The sequence below is a fragment of the Ascidia mentula genome, chromosome 4 (assembly GCF_947561715.1).
Source record: "Ascidia mentula chromosome 4, kaAscMent1.1, whole genome shotgun sequence".
In the NCBI taxonomy this organism is placed as follows: Eukaryota; Metazoa; Chordata; class Ascidiacea; order Phlebobranchia; family Ascidiidae; genus Ascidia; species Ascidia mentula.
Genome location: NC_138569.1, coordinates 9,088,298 through 9,106,218, shown reverse-complemented (window position 1 = coordinate 9,106,218; position 17,921 = coordinate 9,088,298). Strand labels below are relative to the sequence as shown.

Genomic DNA, 17,921 nt, shown 5'->3' with positions numbered 1-17,921 from the left:
GTGAAGGTAAGAATCGAGCGGCTGGTTTGTTTTAAATAGTCAAAGTTACTCACCTTTTTGAGGAATCTCGAAAAACTAGTGGTTTTGTTTTTCGTGTCCACTTGATCGTTCCGAAAAAAATTCTACTTTCACCACTGGTTTTAATGTGACGTTCTAAGTCAGAAACACACTGGTGCTGAGTTAAAAATTTAATTAAAAAAAACAGCAAAAGCAACTTGGGCGGTTTTACAGTAAAATGAATCCTTAACCCCTTATTTTCCTCTACTGGCAGTTGAGTCTTTGTGTAAGAATAAATTTAGACCGGCTATTTCCCTATGTTATGTCCGTTATTGTTCATTGACTAGTTGCTGGATGGTTGTTTTTTGGCAAACGATCATATGCAGTCATCAAGTACATTGATATATTTTAAATTTGGGGTTAATAAATTTTTTTGGGGATTTCAAAGAAGATGTGGCTTAGCATAAACCTGGATTAAAATTATGGGTTTACCAATTAATAAGTAACAATAATAACGTTTGGTTCGACTATAGAATACTTTAGTGACAAAAAAACATTCGCAGACAAAACAAAGTCTATGTATCAAATAAAAGGGACACAGCTGAGTATTTTGTTTTATAAAGTTATGCTGGAGAAATTATAGCACTTATTAGGGAAGACTGTAAAAATAGCAATACGCAAATCATTGGTCAAGCTCCCCCAATAAATTGCTAGAAATATTCGCCAAAGCTTGAAACGTCCACTAGAGGCGTGTGTGAGTTTCCAAGAGCCATTTCCCGAAAGTTATATTTTATGCCTCGCTTTTAGTTTTTAACGTTTGTAAAGAATCGTAAACTTCTTGCAGTTGAAGTTTGTGTTGTGCTGACAGAAATTGTGTGCAAAACCTTTAGCGCGTCGTTGTTTTTTGTGTGTTATTTTGCAAGCGACTGAAGACCAATAAAGTTATTTCCTTGAATGATCACATTTAAGACTGTTGAATGACCAACATAAAAGAGGTAATAACGTTTGCTTTTAATAATTACTGCTTAATTGTCAAAATGTGTGAATTTTTTAATTTTAGGTAAAGAATTTCCATCTCTTTAATCCTTAATTGTTCTTTACTGTATAGATAAAATAGTTACCATTAACAAAACCAAAATCCTTTTTAAGAAACACAACAACTGATAGAAATGTAAAAGGTTTGATTGGAAAAATATTTTAGTAACTTCAGTTATTCCGTGTAATTTTAACAACTAGTTTTTAACATATAGATATACATGTACAATAAAAAAATTTGGCACTCAGTCTTCTGTTACTGAAATTGCCACTTAACATGTTGATATGTCAACAGCTACTTGCAGAGTTGTCTTAGTACTTTTGTCTTCTTGATGACAGCAGTTGCACACGACAAAATGAGGTAATGTTTTGACACAGACACACAAGCAAGCAAACTATGCCTGGAAATCCTTTTGTCTGTGTCACTACCATCTTTCTTATTGATCATACGCGGAATGCAATTTGACCTCATTTATTACATTTGCTTCATTTGTGGTAGTTTAAGAGCAATTTCTGTCAAAATATGCTGGCTTTCCTTTTGAATGGACTTCGCCAATATAACCTACCTTCATGTGTTTGTATTTTACTAACTTGTTTAATTTATTTTGTGGTTGGCTTTTGGTCTGTGTTTTTTCTGGTTTGGGCTGCATCCCTTGTGTGTGTCACGTTAGATCACCTACTTATCTGCCTTGCGTAATGATGCAACAGCGCAGGAATTGCACGCTGGGGAGATGTCCTTATTTTTTGCATCACTACGCTTGACCCTGAATGAATTGTGTTAATTCACTAATTAACCATTTGATTTGGAACGAACCACAGCTGACTGTTACAAGCTGCCACTACAGTGGTACAGGTGCTGGGGGAAACATGCTTCTGATTTTTCAATCACATAGTAGTAGAAGGCCATATGCTTCTGCAATACTGATAGCAATTTCATTTGATTCCATCCAGCATGTGCAAAACACACTTAAGATAAAGATATATTTGTTAGCTCAATATGAAATGTATTATTTTTTTCCCAAACCTAGAGGAAACTTAACATCCATGCAAGAAGAAAATGTTCTTCTTTTCATTTCAACCACACAAAAGTGAGATTAATTGTAGCCAACTTCTTGATTTATTGAAATCCTGGGGTCAGAGTTGTTATTTTACGACAGCCACTCTTACATTGCATGAACAACCGGAGTGAAAAGTGTGATGCAACTCTTTTGATGTTGTCATAGATACTTGCACCTTATATGCATGCACTTGGCCTGAGTATAACGCTAATTGTTGCATCAGTGTTGAGAGCATAGATCCTGATGCATGTTGTTTGTGGATTAGTCGATATCAATGCACCAAGTATTTTTCTACTGAAGTTAGCTTGTGTCGGCCAATGGTGCTTGTGTAAAGCCCGGTGCAAACATAACAACTGTGGTGAAGCACTTGTTTGAGAGTTGTTTATTTTCAAAACTAAGTAGAACGTGAATGGCTTTAACAATTTTGGTTGCAATTTTGTGCTAGATGTTTCCACAAAACTGTAGTCATCCAGTTTTGTGCACTCTTTGAATTGCAAAACAAGTTTTCATGACATGTACTTTTTCTGTTATATAATTATGTTTATTTGTGTGTAAATATGTGGGTAACTAAATGTTATTTACATTGTTGTATTTAATAATCATGTTTAAAAACTTGTTGTAAAATGTTTTAACTGTATGCCTATATATATATGTATGTATGTTAAAATTTGTAGAAAATTTACAAACACAACACACAATGAACCACAAAATGTCCAAATTACAAACAAATCATGCATCAAAACATTTCATTTTCACTTTAAAACCATTTAACTTCTTCTCCATTCCCATTCAAACTTAATAACCAATGTTAAAAAACTATCCACATGCATCTGTTACTTACACAATTAAATTTGTTTATATCACAGTTGAACACAACAGCATTTTGTCAGCCAAAATGTTAATAACAACAGTTTTATGTGGAAACTTCTACAAACCATATTATAAAGGAGCAGTTAGGTTTTAAACAATACAAAGGAAACCAGATTTAATGTTAACTGGTTCAGCCCCTCTCTTGTTATGATAAGCTTTGCTCACATTCTGTGTGGCTGTTTACTTTACAGATTGTTGAACAGTTGAAGGCACATGCCCATTATTTGCATAGCATATTGTAACAGCACCATATCCCATCACTTGAAAATGGTACACCTGCTATTCCTCGGTCCAGAAAATGACAAGAATGTTGCTGTGTGAATTTTAAACATGGCAATATTTTATTAATTGTCTTTGGGTAGCATTGCGATGGCGTTTGTGTTACGCAAAATTCAACATGCTGTGTTTAAACATAATTACATCACTCAAAGTTGTCCATCTGAAATGTGCCTTACTATTATTTTCATTTACTGCCTTTGTGTTGATTATGAGTTAAAGTTTGTTAAATCTTGAGTAAAAATATTTTAGGTTGGTTTATACTGCTCATTCCATCTCTGTGCATTATAGTTGAGTTCAGTTTGTCTATGAAATGCTGAACTGTAAGTTTGATTCAAAAGTTTATGCTTGTATGGAGGTTTACACATTAACCTGACGTCTCGGACACGATAAGTTTTATTTGCTTTGTGTCATGACTGCCTGGTTGACCAGGACCGCCTTTGGCAAACATGCCATAGATAAGATCATTGCTCCACAACTTCAGTATGTAAGTTTAAAAAAGTATGAAGTGGGCATTTATATGTTTTGTTCTTTGGCATTTTTCTGGTCCACCTATTTGTAAAACATAAAATGTTTAGTTTGTTGCCCATGCTAAAACAGATTATATATTGTTGTTGTTGTTTGCAAGTACTTACTCCACGGCTAATTTGTGCTGGATGGCAATTAAAAATAATTTTCCGTTATTGTATGGTTTTATAGGTATGTAAATAAGGAAAATGTAACAATATTTTGCGCACCTGTATATTTTTGAATTCTTAGATTCATAAAAGGGTTTTGGGGAAAATCGTTAACAAAGAACAAGGTTTTGTGATTTCTAGCAGATATTATGAATACTTGGTTGTTTGTCACAGTGACTATGGTCACCCTATGTTGTGTTTTGTCATGTCAGCTTCTTCCTGTCGTGGTTATTTATAATTTTTTGTGGTGAACACGGGCACGTTTGTTTCTCCCGCTATACTCACAATTGAAAACAAGCTTAATTTTCAGATCACGGTCTTGTTGAGTTGTTTTTTTTTCTCTAGTTAAACATGTACTGATGAGTTTGCTGGGTATAGTTTCAAAGAGTAGTACACCCTATATTTTTCAGACAAAAAGATCTTCTAAATACAAAACTAATATCATACCTTTGTAGAGCATAAATAAACATGTAATATCGAATCATTTTACAATTTTATTCAACAACATGCCCACAAATTTATTAAATCTAATTTATTCCTTGACACAATCGGAATGGTTTTGTCCCTTATTAGTTAGTAGGTAAAGGCTCAATTCAAGCTCTTACGGACATGAATAGGGTGGCATATTTGCCCAGCCTTACAGTGCCACTTGATAGCTTCCTTGCACCATTAGGTTGCCCTGCTTCCTGTCTTAAAACCCAGGCATTAAATTTCAATAGATGTCGTTGAACATTCAGATTTTTTTTGATCTTGCCAGCCCTTGCTGGGGAGTGTATGACCTCACAAACCGGCGATATTCAATACGTGATATATTAAACGCTGTGCCTCAGCAGACATTAATTGGCCATTGTGTGGCTATTTTTACACATGGCATGGTAAAACATGAAAAGTTTATATTATATCGGTATATGGTGGTTTTGTGTGACTAATATGTATGTAGTTTCCAATGCTAAGTGCAGGCTGTTGTTATTACCGAGACTCAAGGTTCAAAATTCTGCCATTTTAGGTCTGCTCGTGAAAAGATCGCCGCAGGCAAAGCTTTATGGCTTACAGGGTAGGCATGCCACGCTCTATCGCACAAGGTAAAGAGCAGGAATTTTGTGCTTCTTTTCTTCTCAATTGTGGATCAGTCAGTGGTTTTGCTGACGCCATCTGAGCCAAACCCCAAGGAAAATACGTCTTAATGCGATGTTGTTGTGGGCTTTTATGCTTTACAGTTATTCGCGGTTGTTTTCTGGCGCTCCAGTCTATCGTAACTGCTGTGCGATGTTTGTGTCACGCATATCTGCTCCATGAATCACACAGCAAGCTTTTGTTATGACATAATGATCAGCAACACTCGTCACGCCGTCCTTATAATTATTTTTGTCCACTTTAAAAAATAGAATAAACTTTTTGTGGTCGTTATTTTAGCACGCCTGAGTACATATTTAAAACGGATTACTTTTTGCGACTTGCCACGACCACTCGGTTTAGATTGCTACAGGAAATGTCAACCAACGTGCTTAAAAGGACCAACCTGGTGTGTTTGATGTGGCGACGCACTTTAAGCACGTATAACGCCGTTCAATACATGTAACAGCGTGGTTTTACATTTAGTTACTATAGTTAGCATTAGCCGAGACCGAAATTTTAAGTTTGCTTCAGGGCTAGTGCCTTCGTCGAAATTTTGAAAAGGTTATGGTTGCTCTTAGACTGCAGTAAACAACTTTTGCTTTCAGTATTCGGAGTCAGTTGGGGTTTTTGTCGTGTTTGTTCCACCTAGTGTCGTTACATTTCCAATGTTTTCCTCCGCATGAGGGCGGCAATCGTCGTTAGTTTTGAAACTAGCGTCTGGTGTTAAATATTGGTTAAGTGGAAAAACTTCGTGTATTCGTAGCAACGACGCTTAAAAGAAAGTATCAGAGTTCTCGTTATTGTATAAAACACACGTAATAAATGTGCTGAAGTGTTTTAAAAAAGGAAGAAAAAACATTTGGCCATTCAACAGTCCCATGAGACTGGAAGGGCAACTGTGATGCAACAAATCAACTTGCCGTCACAAGGCGTATCCCTACCCGGGGATAAAATGCTTTCCATTATTTATGTCATATGACGCAACACGATAATCTGTAACGGCTCTGTCGCGACGCTAATGCACACCCAGTCACGCGTTTTCCTAAGACGGGCAACGGCCTGCATTAATGCACGCAAGATTGTGACATCATGGAGACAGAAACCATTGAGGCGTGTCGGCATAAAATTTATTGCCGAGCAGTGGTCGAGCACCGGGATTATGTTGAACTCTCGTGGGGCCTTCGGCGTTTCTTCAATAAATGGATTTCCTCGGGCGCCATTTGCAAGTCCCCTGGGAAAGGCGAGAGATAGATTCGACGGCGTGTTGCGTTCAACCTGTTGTTCGTCGCACTGACAGCTCGAGTGGTGAATATTATCTGCGAGATAGCGTGGCGCTATTCAAAGCTTTTGCATGGTGTCACGTCGGAGAGTCGTGTCCTTTGCAAAACCCAATGAAAAGGTTTCACTTTGCCAGGTTTTCACAGCGAGTGAATATTTTGCAGAAGTAGATCTCGATTGTTATTTGAGCTGCGTCTTTGGTTGAAACCGCTTTTGACCGGTTTGCCACAAGTTATTTTTTTTGTAAATTAAGTCATTGAGGTAACCGCGGTATTTTTTAGGCCGCATAGCGAAGTTGCCATAAATAAGGTTTTAACGTTTTGCGATGTAAGAGCACTTGGTTTAACGAAGAAAAGCCACTTTTTCGGGCCCGAAGGTCCCAAGTGAGCTTATGCTAGCGTTTTATGGACAAGACACTCTCGTATTTGCGTTGTGTAAGGCCTCGTGAATAATTTAACAGCACTTCGAGTAAAAGCAAGTCGCCCGCTGCCGTAATTTATTTTTGTTAAGGCTTGACGGCATGGTTCGCTCTACCCGTCAGGTTTGCTTACTCACCTTACTTTGAAGTATTACAGGCAGGTAACCCGATTACTGGATCGATGGATTGTTGCGTTTTGATGTAATGTTACGAAAAATGTATTCGTCTAGACTGTCTTATTCATGAACGGATTCTTAAAAAAATACTCAAAACTCAACCCATTTTTTCCTCGGTAGGCCAGTTTCATGTTTTACATCTTAGGAAAGTTAGGAGTTTAGTTGTTTTGCGTTGCTCCCGGCATTTTGGCAAACGAGTAATTTTTTTAACTGACGTTGTAAAAGTATTCGTTTGTGTTTTCGTTTTACAGTCCCTTTTCGAGGAACCTGGTTGGCTAGCGCTGCTCGTCATTTTATGCGTTGTCGTGTCGTAAACTTACCGTGATGGTTTTCAGTTACCACAGGGGCTTGTAAATAACAGGTTGGGACAGTTTCATGTTTTACAGGCAATAAATTTCGGCCAAAATACTTCCAAACCGAAACTTTTTTCTGAGAGCAGTGTTGTTGTTGATATCCATTGTTGTCAATTCTAATCTATAACATCGCTGCGGTGTTACGTGATAAAGCTATGTTGTGACGCCTGTTAAATAAATAGCGCATCATTTCCGACGCCCTGCTGTTAATCACCGCCCGCATTGCAGCTCACTTAAGCGACAGTTTAAACTTTATTTACGTTTGTTGTATCGCGTACTCATAATCAGCCAGATTTGGTGGGATAACCTCAAAAAAGTCCTTGGGCTATTGTGGATCTTCGTGTTGCGATTAAACTGCCCGGTGACGTCATGATGTGATTTCTAAGTAGAGAAAAGCTCGGTTTGAGTTGTTTTGCGCAAAACAACAAGTGTCAGTTGTTTTTTGTTTTCGGTGCGTACAATTGCATAGCTACAGGTCATTTCAACATTGTTTGTTACATTACTATCAGCTATGTTGATAGCTTTGGAACATTGTTTGTAGTACCGTCGTTTGTAAGAATTATTTTTTCGGTGTTTAAAACAATAGATAATAAATGAGAACTGTTGAAGTGTTAGTGAGATGGCTGTCGAAAAGTAAAATGTTTTCGTTGCGTGTTTCGTGAATCGTCTGAGTAATCGCAGAAAATCTCTTTGTACCATTTTGGCTGCTAGGTTTTGGCTTGGATGCCAATTCACGTGTTTTTTAAATTTTTAATCAATTTGTCCAAGTTGGTCTGTTGGGCAATTACATAAACACATAAAGACTAAAGCAGTAAATATTTATCTACTTTCAAATTATGCAAGTATTAGATCCGCCAAAATTCGCGTTGGATATTTACACAGGGAACTTGACTGATGTCGCCCTCCTTGTTACATCCTTATAGGGCGAAACAAAGAAAAAGAACGGAGCGGCGAAAGTTTTCGCTTGCGTGTGAGATTTGCCTCCCCCAGTGGGATTAAAAGAGCCAACAGTTGTCAGGCGTGCAGCAGCTGTCTTCTACACCGATGCATAATTAAGTTAGCCGCGTTTCTTTGTCTGAAGGGACCACTCGAACACATCGTGGCCCCTACTGGCTTTCTGCGTACAAACACGTCTCCATTCAATCGATGTCTCTTTTTGTTTGTCATAATCATTACCAGGTCGTATAATTAAAATTGTGTCAAATATTGTTTTGCCTTAAAAACAAACATGCGACTGTTGTTTTACTACGGTTGTATAGCGCATTGTAAATTCCTAATCAAATAATTTGCCGATAGTGGTAGTGCTGTATTTACATTATTTAATAAACCTCATCCGCAAATAGCAAACCATTGGGTTGTATGCAAAATGACCTGAATAATCTCAACAGTTTTGAGTGTAGCAAAACCCGTATAATCATCGTCTAGCGTTATATTTCCAGCTAACGGGCCGGTCGTTGTTGTTTAGAACAGTTCATATCCTGTGTCATAGGTATATTGAAGTTACTCATCAACAAAGTTTTGCCTACGCCGTCCCAGCCCAGCGTGCGATAATTGGTGATATACACTTTTTTCTTATTGTCGCCCCTGCGCGCTGTGTGCTTTGGACAGGGCGCGGAAATTCACAGTTTGAGGATAGCTTTATATTGCAGTTGATCCGCAGACAACTCCAGAGCGTTTGTGTTGTCTGTCTGCAGCGTCACCATCTTTCTCTGGTCAGGACCGGGCAGACCTCATTTCAGCTTTAACAGCGTTGTGAAACGAGTCCTAAAAGTAATAAAACTTTTGAGAGGTTCGGAAGCCGGTTTGTGCAGTTAGTCAGGTTGTTGACTTTTTTTTCACAAATGCCTTCGAAAGGTCGCGAGTATCTGTACTTATCTGTAACCTCTCTCTTGCTACAGATTGTTATCTGATAGGACATCAAAAACTTCAACGCAAGTCGCTGTTTGTTGTCAATAAATCTTCGTCAAAGCAACGTTGCCGCAGGCGTCTTTGCTGCTTATTACGGTAGCACTGCCCAGCAAACCGCCTAAATCTTTACAAGAGGATAGTTTGTGTCATTATGATAGCGTCGCAAGGTTCTTATGAGTGGCAAGTTGCAACGAATTTGAGACTCGATCCCGGACAAGGTCATCTGCCTACTGTAGCCATGCCTTACCAACTTCAACCAGGCCAGGCAATGCCTACACCCAACATGGTAATCTTGGATGGCTATGTTCACTTTCTCGGCACATTTCAAAAATGTTTTGTGAAGATTATAAAAGTTTCTGAATGCAAAATGGGAAAGAAGACAAGACTTTGAGTTATCCACAAAAAACCTAAAATACCTTTATCACATAACAACACTTTGCTACACAACACCTTACAAATATTTTAACTTGTTCGGAATATGTATATTTCTTTAACTAAGTTGTACCTTTGTTTGTCAGGAACCAAGTAACAGCGCCTCGACTGGTGGCTCTGTTCCCCCATCGAGTGGCAGTACTACAACCACCTTCATAAACGACCAGAGCATCACCAGTAGTGGAACAGCAGCGGAATACATGCAGAACCAAGCAACTGTTTCGACTGAGGCTGGCCCCACATCCATGCCATATATTCAACAGGCTGCTGGTAAAAATGATGCAACACCTGTAGCAGCAGTGGCGGCCGCTGCTGCAGCTGCACCTATGCCATTTGTGTCTCCAATTAAAGATATGAGCATGTTGTCCCAACATGCTGGTATGTTTCCACAAGCGTATGTGCTCCCAAATGCGGATCTAGTTCAAGCACAAGCACAGGTAATTAACTAGTTTGTTTTTAAACTTTAACCAATCCAGTTTAGTGATGAACATCTTCAGTGAAAATATGCGTTCATAAACTCTTCTATAATTTTAGGCAAGCTCTGTTGGAGAGGCAAATATCGCAGCATCTGTCCCTTACACAGTTCCCACACAGCAAATCTTTATGGTTGACCCAAGCCAAGTTGCATCTAATGGCATGGTGGGAACAACCACTGTGCCAACCTTGCCCAATGGTGTGCAGACCATGGCACTGCAGTCGGCCATTTCCTCCACCAACCCTGGAGTAACTTCTGTAAGTTAGTGACAGGTGTTAATACTTCATGTAAAATGACCTTTTTTGAACATTTACAGCTGGTCATTATTTCAAAAGTCTTTTTGCGAAAGTCACAAATAATTTTTTCCCCCAATTGCTCTAAACCATTTTTAATTTTTGGTGTGTATATAAAGTCATTGCTGTAATCAATGATTCATAAATTATCCATGAGCAGTTGAACTTGCGAAATAATTTAATTAAAATGCCCGATATTATGCTGATCTATCGACTGAGGGCTGCTATTGTGTTTAGACCGATCCAACCTCGTCGGTTGCACATGCGGCTGAATCTGCAGCTGATGCCAACAAAGCAGCGACACAAAAACGTCTCCATGTTTCTAACATTCCCTTTCGTTTCCGAGACCCTGATCTAAGGCAGATGTTTGGGGTGAGTTATCAACAACTATATCTTTCTGTGTACTTTACTAATGTGTATGTGGCAATGTTTCAGAAATACGGAAACATAGCAGATGTTGAAATAATCTTCAACGAACGTGGTTCCAAGGTTAGTTAACTATGGCAAAATTGCAAGACTTAATAATTATTGTATATAATCTCATGAAAGAAAGCAAAATTTGTGTGTATATATGTGGCCATATTTTATTCTAAGATTTAGCCCCAAACTTGCATACAGTTTTTGATTCTATTTTGCTAAATAGATTTTGACTTTGTTATAAACAGGGATTTGGTTTTATCACATTTGACACAAAAGAAGAAGCAGAGAAGGCTAAAAAAGGGTTACATGGCACCATCGTTGAGGGTCGGAAAATCGAGGTAATGGCACATGTGGTGGTGGCTTATACGCGAGAGTAACAGAACACCTATAACTGCAACGAGTGTCTTTTCAATAGCAAAGTAAAACATGTTATGTGCTAGATGGGAGCAAGTTTGCTTTCTCGAGTGTAAAGCGGTAAGTGTCGTGAATGCACACCAAAAATAGGCATGGCGCTAATGGAGAACACACCTGCACCTGCCACCCCATCGTGTGGCGGCAGTGATGTGTCCGATTTGTCTTGTCAATCATTCACGTCATTTTCAAGTGACGTTTACTTGGCTGCTTTTCACTGGGTTCTGTGCCTGAGCAGGATAGCGTGATTCTACGTGCCTGGTTTTTGTTTGATAAAATTCTAATTACCTCTTCACCACTCTCCCAACTTTACACTAGTCTTTTACTCTGTCTATGTTTTTCTGCTTTATAAAATTACTTCCCTGTATTACCTCATAGAGTTTTATCATTCAAAAATGTAATACTAATCTAAAATTGCTGGTCAAACGTAGCCAAGCTTTTTGGATTTTTGTAGATTACTTAAGGCAGACCACATAATAAACTTATTGTATTCATTTTTTGCCTGTGAATTTTTGCATAAATTTCACTTTTTTGTAACTTGCTAATTAGTCCTACTCCCCTACATTTTGGTACAATTGACAAAAACAAAAACCCCATTCTACAAAGCAAGCCTTTTTCTACTTACTATCTTTTGTATTTTTCATGACTTTACTATGCTTTTCCACTCTGGTATACCATACGAAGCATGGGTTTTTATTAATGTAACTTGATTGGTTCATTTGCATACATGTTATACTCTTGGTGGTGGCCCTTGTCCTAATATATCAGCACAAACCACCTACTCTAGCTCTGGCATGTCGAGACAAAATTAAATAATGGATTTGTTAAATAAAACAAATCGCTGGAGCAGGTCGTAATTGTGGGGTGGTAATTTGCACGCAGACATGAATATATTTTCACTGGCAAGGTAATATTGTGTAGCAGCCGAGCATGAAATGCTGTGCGTGTGTGTGTTGGGGCAATGTTGTTTGTTGTGAGACACAAACCAACGATATGTTGCACTATGATTTTTTTAGAGCAACTTATTTTTCACTAATATAATATAACTTTATATATAGACAACTTTTTGACATAATGCTAAATGCATAGTTTTTGAAATTATACGAGCGTGTAACATAACATGCTTTTCCACAAAAACTGGGTTTGATGAATTAAGATAAATATATTGTATGTGGAATATTTAATTTTTTAGTTTTATTACTTTTAATTTACATAAATATTGACTTTCAGTTGTATCAATGCCTGTTGCTGTTTTGTTATACCTTGTAGTGTCATCCTTAGCAAAATTCAGAATACTTTCCAAAGTTTTACTTAAAAATAGTTTTGCGTTTTCCATCAAATTAGTGTTGGAATGTGTACACATAATTTTCCACTGGTAGTCAATGTGTCTCGACCCGTGTCAAACATAAAACTGCCTGCAACTTGCTGCGTTTGCCCTAGGTGCTTATTAATGCAACCGCATGTGACATCGCTTAATCAAAACCTCTCTGAACCGATGATTGGAAGTGTCATAATTTGATATTGAACCTAGCATAGGAAGCACAAAGTTATTAGAGCCGGAACATGTCTGGCATGAACTGCTCTAGCCCCACACTTTTTTCAGTTTTAACCTTTTGTTTTTGAAATCATCAGTGGCGCGTCAATTTTGCATGTTAGTAATTGTTTGCTTGTTGCTATGGTTACACAGGTAAATGATGCAACAGCAAGAGTGCAGACAAAGAAGCCGGCAGCACCAATTCTTAACGGTAGGTGTTGAGCTGTTCACTGCATGTATTTAATTGTGAATTCACATGTGGATGTTAATCATAAGTATTATTGCTCTTTGTTTTGTCCCAAACCGTTTTTTATTGCATGATTGTGGTTTTGTGTTTGCAATGAATTGACAACACGTAAATGCATTAATTGTGCAACAGTACGAGTGCAGTTTAAGGTGGATTTGTATGACTTTGGCATAGTAGCAATGGAAGTAGTTAAACAATTTTACACAACTTCAACAACTGTTTGCACTGATATACATAAGACTAAGAAACTGTCATAACATACTAAATCATGGACACCTTTTTTGTTTTAGTATTTTACCATGGTCCTTTAATTTACTGTAACTAACATTTCTGGTGCAAATCATACTATCTGGCATTCTTAACTGTTTCAACCAAGGATTATCATTGTAAATATAAAAAATGTCAATCCAATACTCTGAACTTTTGCTAATACTTTGCTACACCATACCACTAACTTACATGATATTTGTGTTTGCCATTTTGTGCTGATTTTCTTTTGCTGATGGTTTTGTAAGACAAGTACCTGTTTATCAAACCACTGCAGCGGGGGTGCAAAAACCAATGTGTGTTTTCTTGCATATTTAGGAGTGAAATTGCCCCATTTGGTGACAGCTAATCTGTATGATCCTGTTGGTATGTGAAAGCATGCCGTACACTTTTTGTGTGTCAAACTGGGTGGTTCTTAACCTGGGTTGATATAGAGTTCTGACTGATGTTGCTCACAAATCATGTTTCAATTTGTTTGTATGGGGAAAGTTTAAATTAAAAATCAAATATAATTCAATTATAAGGCCTTGCAAATGCCATATAAAAGGTTAAGAGCCACTTCTATGCATGGTGTGCTTTGATCTGTGCATGAAATGCCAATAAGGAATATATTAAGTCGATTATTTGATGATATGTTCAAACAGAAAACTTGCCGAAACTCTTGAGTAAACAGGTTTTGAATAATATGAAAAAAAAACAATTGCATGTAAACTCCCTACCTCCAAGGCACTTAACTATGCATGTCTTCTTTGCATGGAGTCCAAATCATCATCACCGTGGCAACCTGCTTTATTGCATTTTGGTAGTAGTTGTTGTCTAATCATTAACCTTCTAAACTTCTACAGCTGCAGCAGCAGGATTGCAACTGAACCCATTAGCAGCTGCCGCCAATAGACAGCTTGCTCTGGCGAGGGGTCGGGGTAGGAGCATTGTTCTCCGTCAACCCACTCTTGCGACAGCAGCAGCTGCGGCCCCACAGATGGCGATCCAGACCAACAATGGCCTTATACCGTAAGCTGAATCTCACAAACTTTTTCCCTTTTTTTTTAAACTTTGCTTAACAGGTGTGAAGTTTACACATTTTGTCAATCACCCCGAAGCCTGATCTTAAATAAGAACCCTAATCGAATAATAATCAAAAAGGAATTGTCATAATTTTTAACCGAACAACGAAAGTTGTATGGTTCTGAATGTAAATTGTTTTCCAAACACCCAGGTTTTTGGAAATATTTTACTTACTGGTGAGAAACAAAAAAAACACAACATTTTTTAGACTTTTTTTAAACAAATTGAAGCGACTTGTCACAAAAGCCTTCTCTAAAACAAAATTTATTTTCAAGGGTTTTGTATGATGCGAATGCGGGTATGTACCAGCAAACTGCATACACTGCTCAGCCTGTTGGGTACGACCTCAGTTCCCTCGCATCCTCCATGCAGGGGCAGCAAGTAGTTTGGGTAAGTTACACGCACGTCACCAGGGGCATGGCGTGGTCAGTGTTTTGTCAAAATTTTGCTGACCGGTGTTGTTAAAGCCTTAATGTTTAAACAACATTCGCAAAACATCAAAACTGACTTGGACGTATTAAACCTTGCATTATATTCCACTGTAAGTCACAACTCGTTCGATATTTTCGAGCATGAACGCGGGAAAGCATCTTATGTGCTTTCCTACCCCCATGAGGGCATCAAATTATTATAGATTCCTTACAGTTGGCCTCAACCAAGCAGGGCTACGTCATCCTCCGCACTCGCTCCCAATCTGCCGCGCGCTCTTATGCATTTTTCATAACGACTCATTGCTTATTTACAGCCGAGTGGCGCCATCGCAGCGCCAGGTGGTGCGACAGCCTACGCTATCCCCCGGGTCATCCAGTCCACACAGGCTGCCACCGCCGCCCAACTGCAAGGCGGGGGAATCACCTATACCGCGGCGGGGGCTGTCGCCGCCCCACAGCAGATTGCTTACGCGGCGGGGACGCCCCTGCTTGACCCATACCAGCAGGCTGCGCTTACACCCAGCGCTTACGGGGTAAGTCCGGCATGGCTCGTTCATTTCTATATATTATCACCAAAATGTGTAAGCATGAGTTCCGATGGAAAATTGTCTTACGCGAGCCGTATGGAATATTTTAATGTTCTGTAATTCTGAAAGGAGAATTACTTCTAAGTATAAGGCGCAGTAAAAGAACAAGACGGACACAAACAAGAGGACAATTTACTTCATCCGATCTTGTGGTAATTCGGTATTTCCCAACGGGCCTCTCTAAACACTAAACGTCGTAAACTTGATTTTGATGGAATATTTGATGTAGAGATGGACGTTTTGTTTAGTTAACCTCCATCTAACTACACATAGCACTGACAATGACATTCTTACCCAAAAAAAACTTCGTCTTTCGTGCGTTCCCTTATATACGATGTTTGTGTGTGTAGTCAGCAGTGCCTCTCGCCCCAGTTGTGTAAGGATGCGCATATTCCCCTACAGTCCCCAGTCGGTAAGTTCACATGGTCGCATGCTGGCATGCGGATATCGGTACTTTAAATCGTACCGCGCCTGGCTGCATATTTCAGTCGATTCAACAAACGCAAGTCTCTCGATGTTTCGCTTCACAACCAAAATTATTGCTATTATGATGCATGTGACGTGATGTAATGTGAATGGTCGGGGTAGCCTCCTTTTGCGGGGCAGCAAATAAAGTCATTTCGGTTAAACATCACCAAATGTCGGTGGTTGCATCATCACGATTTGGTAAAGCCGCAATTGACTGCCAAAAAGGGTATTTTGGTTTCGCGCCCAAGCAATTATATTCTAAAATCATTGAAATATGTCAAAGAATATTTTTTTGTAATCGCGATGCATGAATATGATGTCATGGCGCCTACCGTCGCCTTCAAAGTAACTGTTGTTGCTTGGACTAACAACCGAGAAAAAAAAACAACAAACAAACAAACAAACCACGTCATCAGCTGTTAGTGTGCAACGTGTGCGTGTGTGTGTGTGACGTCACTCTCCGATGACATCACGGCCTCTGATGATGTTGTGTTGAGAGGCATGCAGAGGTGTAGGTGCCAATATGGCCCCCGATTGGGGCCCTTCCCGTTGTTAGCCCCAAATCAGCCACGCGCCTGCATGCCAGCATGAAGGCCACTATTTGACGTCACAGGCAGTGTTATGACGTCAGAAGCAGTGTTGGTGTAGACAGCTTTAGGTATTTTGCTTCGGGACCCATTGGGGGTTGCGTGCATGCCGCGACATCTGTGTAATTGCACCCGATTTGTTTTCATCCGATCTGAATATCGCAACCCAGCGATATGTTGCTGTTTAAATTCCCGCCTGTATTTAAAAAAAACTCAAAAAATTTAATATACCAGTCAGGTATCCGCGCTGTTCCAAGGACACAAATCGGGTGACGTTTATTAATTTTTGATCTGACCCCTTTGTTCTGTTGCAGACCACCCTGGCCCACGCGAGGGGTTACCGCTTCACGCCTTACTGATCGAATGGCCGAGACATACTCCACTCGGGACCGATCTCAGCCGCTTTTTTCAGCTCTTGACAGACAGCAGTTGTAGGTTTTACTTCCGTCCACACACACTTACCCCTGTTTGAGGGGGAATTTCGTTCCAACCAGAATAACTCAGATAGAGATAGAATGAGCGTCGAGCGCCCACGTGCGGCAGTTAAATGCAGTACAATTTTACTTCGCTGACCGCAGCAGTCAAGCGCCGTGTATCTACGCCCCCCCGTGTTTTATTTACCATTTTTCTCTTGTGTCTTTTACATGTTTTGCAGTATACATATCTCTTACGCCCGCCGCATTTCTTGATGAAATACTTTTTTTTGTGCGACGCCGCAGCAATAATTATTACTACGTCGTTTTAACTGCGGCGCGTTATTGTGACGTGCCTTCGACGTCACTTCCGTCGTAAACGGACCTCAGGTCGCTGGCTGCTTAAGGTTTTTGTGTTCGTACAAAATCTCACTGCCAATGGTCGCTCACCGGTACGAGGACCTCAGACCTGCAGTTTTTTTATCTACATAGCCGTCCCCGACATAAAGCGCGCGTCATCGCCGATTGTGATGCAATAATTAAACGCGCGAACCCGCCTACCCCCTGACAAAGTGCCCCCTTTTCCTTGTGGTCGTCTTTGTCCACGTTCACACACAAAAGCGTCTTTACTTTTTCTCGTGTTTCATGATATTATGAATATTGCGCCCCTTTCTCCCCTTCTTAACAATACACGAACCACACGTTGACATCGTTTGTGTTCAGAATCAAACATTTTTTATGTCAGCTGCTCGGGTTAAAACGCAATGCAGGTCCTTGACTTAACATAAGTCGCACATGTTGGTAAAGGCCGTATCTCACAATTAAATCTTGCAAATTGAGCTTTAGAAGTCATTCGCCTTCATGCACCTGGTGACAGTTTCTCCTGTTTGCCAAAAACAATTTCCGGGTCTGATGACTCACGGGGGACTACTATCAATTAACAGAAAAAAATGATTGCAGCTGCATTAAGACAGCACATGGGGAGTTTTTGCAAAGACTTACCGCCAAACTGCCAGTCCTAGGGGAGTACAAACATAAACAGTCAGGAGACATCTAATTCTAAATGCATTGTGCAGAGGAGGGTTAGTGACTTAACTTTGTTGAAAATGGAGGGTACTTTCTGTGATTC

The 17,921-nt window shown here is 39.5% G+C and overlaps 1 protein-coding gene across 5 annotated transcripts; it reads left to right on the top strand.

Moving 5' to 3' along the window:
- The first annotated feature begins 817 nt into the window (after window positions 1-817).
- LOC145899472 (RNA binding protein fox-1 homolog 3-like) lies at window positions 818-17,499 on the top strand. 5 transcript variants are annotated; one of them, XM_082988264.1, is made up of 13 exons: window positions 818-992; window positions 1,328-1,393; window positions 9,681-10,031; window positions 10,129-10,326; window positions 10,600-10,734; window positions 10,798-10,851; window positions 11,028-11,120; window positions 12,881-12,938; window positions 13,560-13,607; window positions 14,087-14,252; window positions 14,582-14,696; window positions 15,052-15,270; window positions 16,694-17,499. In XM_082988264.1, the coding sequence occupies exons 3-13, from the start codon at window positions 9,795-9,797 to the stop codon at window positions 16,736-16,738; spliced, it is 1,368 nt and encodes a 455-aa protein (XP_082844390.1). In that variant the 5' UTR covers window positions 818-992; window positions 1,328-1,393; window positions 9,681-9,794; the 3' UTR covers window positions 16,739-17,499. The 5 variants fall into 5 exon arrangements, with proteins under 5 accessions (XP_082844390.1, XP_082844389.1, XP_082844386.1 ...); XM_082988260.1 differs by lacking the exons at window positions 818-992; window positions 1,328-1,393 and adding exons at window positions 1,414-9,448; window positions 15,675-15,736; XM_082988263.1 differs by lacking the exon at window positions 1,328-1,393.
- Window positions 17,500-17,921: the final 422 nt, after the last annotated feature.

Excerpts from the sequence above, each read along its gene's own strand:
- LOC145899472 (XM_082988259.1), top strand. The coding sequence starts at position 9,314 with ATGATAGCGTCGCAAGGTTCTTATGAGTGGCAAGTTGCAACGAATTTG. Across the intron at positions 11,121-12,880 it reads TTGAGGGTCGGAAAATCGAG|GTAAATGATGCAACAGCAAG; the intron begins GTAATGGCACAT and ends ATGGTTACACAG. Across the intron at positions 15,271-16,693 it reads TTACACCCAGCGCTTACGGG|ACCACCCTGGCCCACGCGAG; the intron begins GTAAGTCCGGCA and ends GTTCTGTTGCAG.